A 5,962-nucleotide genomic window follows, 5' to 3' on the forward strand; every position below is an offset into this window, starting at 1 on the left:
TTTTTTTTTTTTTTTTCTTTCTTTCTATTTCTTTCTTTTTACGGTTAACTTCTTGGAAACACAAAATAATACCGATATGGTTGAGGAACACACTCTTAAAGAGTATGCAACCCCTTTTACGGAAGAGCCACATGCTATTATTGTGTACGGGTAATAATTTTGAAATAAAGCCTGCACCTATTTACTTAGTGCAGCAAAATCAGTTTTCTGGATCACCCACTGAGGATCCAAATTTGCATGTTTCAACTTTTTTTAGACTTAGTGTGACCTATAAAAACCAAGAGACCGCAAGGATGCACCTTTTTCCTTAAAAGATAGAGCTAGTGTTTGGTTCAATTCATTAGAAGCTGGTTCCATCACTTCATGGGATCAAATGAGGCGAGCATTCCTCGCCAGGTTCTTTCCCCCTTCTAAAACTGCCAAACTAAGGGCAAGACTCTACCAATTCACTCAAAAAGATGGGAAATCCCTTTATGGTGCGTGGGAGTGTTTCAAGGAAATGCCTGGACTCTGTCCCCACCATGGTCTAGAGAAGTGGCTTGTAATCCACACTTTTTATAATGGCTTATCATATACCACAAAAATGCCTGTCGTTTTATGTTTTATGACCTCATGAGACACTCGGTTTGTTGAGTCGAAATTTTATATTTTGGTGATGTATGATGATTATATGTGACATGACTACCTTGGTGGTTTATTTTGTTGATGTTGAGATATTATGGTATTATTCCGCTGCGATGTTTTGAAAAATTTATTATGCATGTTTTGAACTTATGAAAAAAGTAACATCTAAATTCTTTATATGATTGTATCATTTGCGTGTGTTATTGCTTTTAAAGTTTAGTGTGTTACGGTACATACTAATGAATCTTCTTACTTTATCATGTAAATAGAAATATTGTTTTTTTTTTTCTTAAAAAAAAAAAATATATTGGTTTCTTTATGACCATACTCATGACATAAATTTTTTTTAATGGTCATGACATAATTATATACTCTTTGCTCCGACCAAACAATAGTTTAACACAGAAAAGGCTTCATTCAACAAACACAAAAACAAACCACTATTTCACTCTTTCATTATCACAAATCAAAAAACCACACAAACTAAAACCAAGGTTTGCAAAGAAAATTAATCAAAAGGAAAAATGTTGAGTTATCTTCAACTACACTCCATTCAAAGAATCATCTTGAGACTCTTTTATCTTCTAATTTTCATATCTTCCTTTCCTACTACCCATAGCTACCCTTCAAGAACTCACATCACAATCTATGCAAGTTGCACAGAAGAAAAATACCAACCAAACACCCCCTATGAATCCAACCTCAACAGCTTGTTATCTTCAGTTGCAACATCATCATCTGAAGTTACTTTCAATAGTTATGGAATTGGAAATGGAACCTCAACACAACCCGAAGGAGCAGTATACGGTTTATACCAATGCAGAGGTGATTTACATCCAATTGACTGTTCAAAGTGTGTTGGAAGAGCAGTTAATCAAATAAGCTTGGTGTGTCCTTATTCCCTTGGTGCTTCTTTGCAACTTGAAGGTTGTTTTGTAAGATATGAACATAGTGGTGATTTTCTTGGTAAATTGGATACAAGTATTAGGTATAAGAAATGTAGTAAACATATGAGTAGTGATGTTGAGTTCTTTCGGCGTAGAGACGATGTTCTTGAAGATTTGCAAACGGCGAATGGATTTAGGGTTAGTAGTTCAGGATTAGTTCAAGGGTTTGCACAATGTTTGGGTGATATAAGTGTATCAGATTGTTCAACTTGTTTGGTTGATGCAGTTGGAAAGCTGAAGAGCTTATGTGGATCAGCTGCAGCTGCTGATGTGTTTTTGGGACAATGTTATGCTCGGTATTGGGCTTCTGGTTATTATGAAGAATCAGGTACATTTCATTCTAACTCTTCTGGAAAAATATCTTTTTTCCATACATATTTGGGCAAAGTTAGAGGCATTCATTTTCACATCCCTTTGGTAAAATATTCTACCTCTAATGTCTTTTCTACTTTAAAGCTCTGTAGCACCGATACTTTAGATTGAAAGCGTGTCTAGTGTACACGTACGAACACTAACATGACGCCGTTACATATAATTATACTCAATTATTATCGACGTCAATGTGTCAGTGTCGTGTCATATCCCCGTGTATGAAATTCTAAATTAATTAATTAATTTACTATTATTAAAATACACTTGATAATAAGCATGCATAAAGCAATGGTCAATATGTATGGAAAAGGAAGAAAGAATAGCAGGGGAAATGGAAATTATTTTGAATAATTTAATTCCATTACTTACAATTATAAACTATTAGTCACCCCTTTGTAGAAAAGTGATTACAGAAATGAAGGTAAAAAGGAAACGAAATGCAATGGTCAATATTATTGTAACTTGTAAAAGCCAAAGCATTCAGCACATTTGCTTTTACACTTTATTTGGGAAAATGCACCTTTGTGCCATTGGTCTTTATTCTTTTTCATAAAACCCTTTGTTAGCATCACATTCTATATTCTTCACCTTCAACTATAGCTAACTGATTTAAGATAAAGCAATGAATGGTATTAAAAAGAAGAAGGCATGGCATCTAACTTCCATCTTTTGATCCTCAACAATAAAAAGTTATATTCTTCCCTAATTTCCTTCCAAAGTTCTAAATTTCAGTAATAACATCAATTTCCTTTCACTTTAGGATTCATATTCTTTTCTTCGAAAATATATACTGCAGTGAAGATAGTAAATAAATAACTAAATATAGCCCATTATGTATTTCCTCTCTTAGTTGATGATATCATTGATTCCTATATTAGATAGCAATAGGAGTTTTGGATTGACTCGATAAGAGCATTCACTATCGTATTTAAGTTATGAGACCCTGCTCATAATATATCAGTTTTTTGGATTGGACTCTTCTCGTGAGTTTAAATTCTTACGATTGATATCATGTCTTTGTTGAGAATTGAATCACAGATAGAGCTACTTATAAGTTGGGTAGGTACTCTGCTTAGTAGTAATAGGGTAATTGAAGCCGCCAAAGAAAAATATGACTACCACTACATCATTACCTCTAGACTGAAAACCGTCGTGGATTGTCGAATCTTAAAGGGTGACATTATTTGAACTTTATTATTGACTAGATAAAAATGTTTATCCTTTCTATTTTTTAAAACCACACCCTCCGAATTTACCGTTGGAACACTGAAAATACGGATTTACTTTTTGAGTTTTGATGGATAATTTAAGTTAAAATGGTGTTTTTCTCCGTCGAAGTAAACTCGGATGAGAGTATTAGTTATCATTTTCCTTTTAAAAGTCATATGCATGCCAAAGGGTTCCCTTCTCACTTTTTAAGCAAGTTTTGTGGATCAGTTTTTGTGTTGTGCCTATTGTTCTCATTGCTTTCAATCAACTTGGTGTTTTGTGCAGATTCTCACAATAATGACCAAGTGGGGAAATCAGTTGCAATTATTGTGGGTGTGTTTGGGGTCTAGCAGTTCTAGTTGTCCTTCTCTCAATTTGCAAAAAAGCAGCGGGTAAACATTTTACTAAAAAAATTGTGATCCTTGTAATGAAAATACTCCCTCCGATCCTATATATATAAAAAAAAAATTAAATACATTTAATAGTTGATGTATCTGATCTTTATTATAAACGAGATATATTAATTACTCAATCTACCTAAAAAAATTGTTTTTTATATAGAAAAAAAATTGTTTTTTATATATAGAATTGAAGGGAGTATATATCATTGATAAAATGATATGGTAATCATGATTAATATTTCTTTATTGAATGCAGGATAAGAAGATGCAGGTACTATAGGAAAGGGTAATCATCAAGAAAGTTCCACAAATGTTTATTAAAATTTAGTGAAAACCTGCTTTTGCTTTTTGATGAATTTAATATTTTGCTTTCTTGACAAAAGAAAGTGGGACTTATCCTTTTGTTTAGAAATTAGAAATACATCAACTTAGAAAGGGCTGCATATTGTCTTGCCTTGGTGATGTCCAACCAAAACCCATCATTAATTAATTTAAACATTTTAAATGCATTTTCATATTATATTCTTATGTGCACTTCTTTCTAAACTTCTTTACTTTTCGTTTCGTTGATTTTTTTGGATCATGCTAACTTTTGCTTTAAGGACACAGGTTAAAAACCTAAAATGAAATTATAGACTCTCAACATTTCTACAATTTTTTTTTAATTTATCATTATTCAATTTTCAACACTCTTAATGGATCCCTCTTTTTAATATTTATTTTGATGCACCAATTTTAAATTCTATTTTAAGGCTAGGATGGTTGCCCTACCTCAGATATGGTCCAACAAATACACATTTAAAATAAAAAATTATAAAAATTATTAAACTATTCATGTAAGAACTCAGAGTTCACAACACTTAAGATGAGCAATAAACCAATTTTTAAACAAGAAACACAGACAAACATAAAGGACTCATGACTAACAAGTGACCCACAACGCCTAGTTGGACAAATATGTTCAAGACGGAAAATGGAAGGCTAAAAAATAAAAGAGTATATGAAAATGAGTAACTCGATGGTAGAAATAATTGGATAAAGATCCTCTCCATTTATAATTTTTTTCATTTGTTCCATTTAGAGAGATAAAGATACATAAAAGTAAAAAATAATCAATGATGGTAAAACTTACTTGGTGGTAGGAGTAACCACCCATTTCTTTATGTCTATCTCTTTCTAAATTGCATCTTCCATTTATTTTTATAAATGGATAGGATCTTGACTCAGAAATAATATACTGAATTCTAGCAAAAATATAAAATATATTGCACAACCAACATTCACTCAGATCCATTTTACCCTTCCTAGAGGACGGTGACCGATAAGTTGAAAATACTAAATGGGCTCAATAATATAGTTGAGCTTCCTAGTTGAAAATACTAAAGAGAAATGACATTTGAACATTCATTTGATGACAACTTTTATGACAATTTTTTCTCTCATACTCACATCATTTTTACTTTATCTCTCTATTGTTTTGGTTTCCGTACAAATACTTACTTTTTCTTTGTAAATTATGGTTGTCACATAAGTTGTCAACCAAATTAGTTGTTCAAATAACACTCCTCTTGGCCAATAATGCGGAGGGTAACATCTTCGCATGGAGGACTTCTACTTGTACATAGAGTGTCATATAAGAACCTATATTCAATTACCCACACTAAAAAAACTCACATTCCTTACCAAAAACACTTTGAATTTTTAGTGTTATTGGGCATGGTTTGTTGTTGATTAAGGGTTGAATTGGTTTCATATTGTGTTGATTTTCACTTCAAGTGTTATTTCAAGTTTTAGGTTTCATCTTAAATTATAGGTTTTTTTTGTCTTAAAGAGGTAATTATGCATCTCTCTATCCTTAATTTAGAAGAACACTTTTCTTTCAATGGTAGAGGTAGTACTAGTAGTTGACTTTAACTTTTATTTGATGTCAAGAACTCAATTCCATAAGAAACGGTTTGGGACTATATCAACAGGCTTAAAACTCGAGTTGTAAATACCCTACTTTTCAGTTTATTTTAATTGGTAGATAGAAATAATGCACTTGGACCAGAGCATTATCAAAGTACTTCTAAGCAGCTCGAAAACTCTCCTCAAATGTGAAGAGCATAATCACTTTGAACTTCGTCTCGTCTTCCTCTAAGGCCTTGAGAGTTGAGACAAGCCTTTACCTTTGAGAGAGCCTTCTTATTTCATGTAAGAGTCTTCTCAGTCTCCTCAAGAGTTCCTCATGACCATTAACAAACTACTGAATCTCGATCAAGGACTTAATCTAATCTACCACGATGGCCTCTAGTTGAGATTTTTCTCTTCAAATATTTGTTCTGGTCATCCAATGCTTTTGCCAAATTCTTTGGTTGTTGGGTTTTGATTATGTGTTGGCGTCATTTTGTTCGAACAAGAAGTTCTAGC

The 5,962-nt window shown here is 32.5% G+C and overlaps 1 protein-coding gene and 1 non-coding gene across 4 annotated transcripts; one reads left to right on the plus strand and one right to left on the minus strand.

The window, feature by feature from the left end:
- Nucleotides 1-421: 421 nt before the first annotated feature.
- Nucleotides 422-528, minus strand: LOC120577249 (small nucleolar RNA R71). Its single transcript, XR_005643323.1, has one exon. It is a non-coding gene; the product is annotated as a small nucleolar RNA R71 (small nucleolar RNA).
- Nucleotides 529-970: 442 nt separating this feature from the next.
- LOC120576808 (plasmodesmata-located protein 8) lies at nucleotides 971-4,079 on the plus strand. Of its 3 annotated transcripts, none has more exons than XM_039827307.1 (3): nucleotides 971-1,899; nucleotides 3,426-3,544; nucleotides 3,810-4,079. In XM_039827307.1, the coding sequence occupies exons 1-2, from the start codon at nucleotides 1,149-1,151 to the stop codon at nucleotides 3,500-3,502; spliced, it is 828 nt and encodes a 275-aa protein (XP_039683241.1). In that variant the 5' UTR covers nucleotides 971-1,148; the 3' UTR covers nucleotides 3,503-3,544; nucleotides 3,810-4,079. The 3 variants fall into 3 exon arrangements, with proteins under 3 accessions (XP_039683241.1, XP_039683242.1, XP_039683243.1); XM_039827308.1 differs by having other exon boundaries at nucleotides 3,438-3,544; XM_039827309.1 differs by lacking the exon at nucleotides 3,426-3,544.
- The last annotated feature ends 1,883 nt before the right edge of the window (nucleotides 4,080-5,962 follow it).

The sequence above is a fragment of the Medicago truncatula genome, chromosome 7, assembly GCF_003473485.1.
Source record: "Medicago truncatula cultivar Jemalong A17 chromosome 7, MtrunA17r5.0-ANR, whole genome shotgun sequence".
Classification (NCBI taxonomy): domain Eukaryota; kingdom Viridiplantae; phylum Streptophyta; class Magnoliopsida; order Fabales; family Fabaceae; genus Medicago; species Medicago truncatula.

What these genes read in the sequence shown, in the direction of transcription:
- LOC120576808 (XM_039827307.1), top strand. Translation starts at nt 1,149, where the DNA reads ATGTTGAGTTATCTTCAACTACACTCCATTCAAAGAATCATCTTGAGA. An exon ending in TGGTTATTATGAAGAATCAG is followed by an intron (nt 1,900 to 3,425) that starts GTACATTTCATT and finishes CAATCAACTTGG; the next exon opens with TGTTTTGTGCAGATTCTCAC.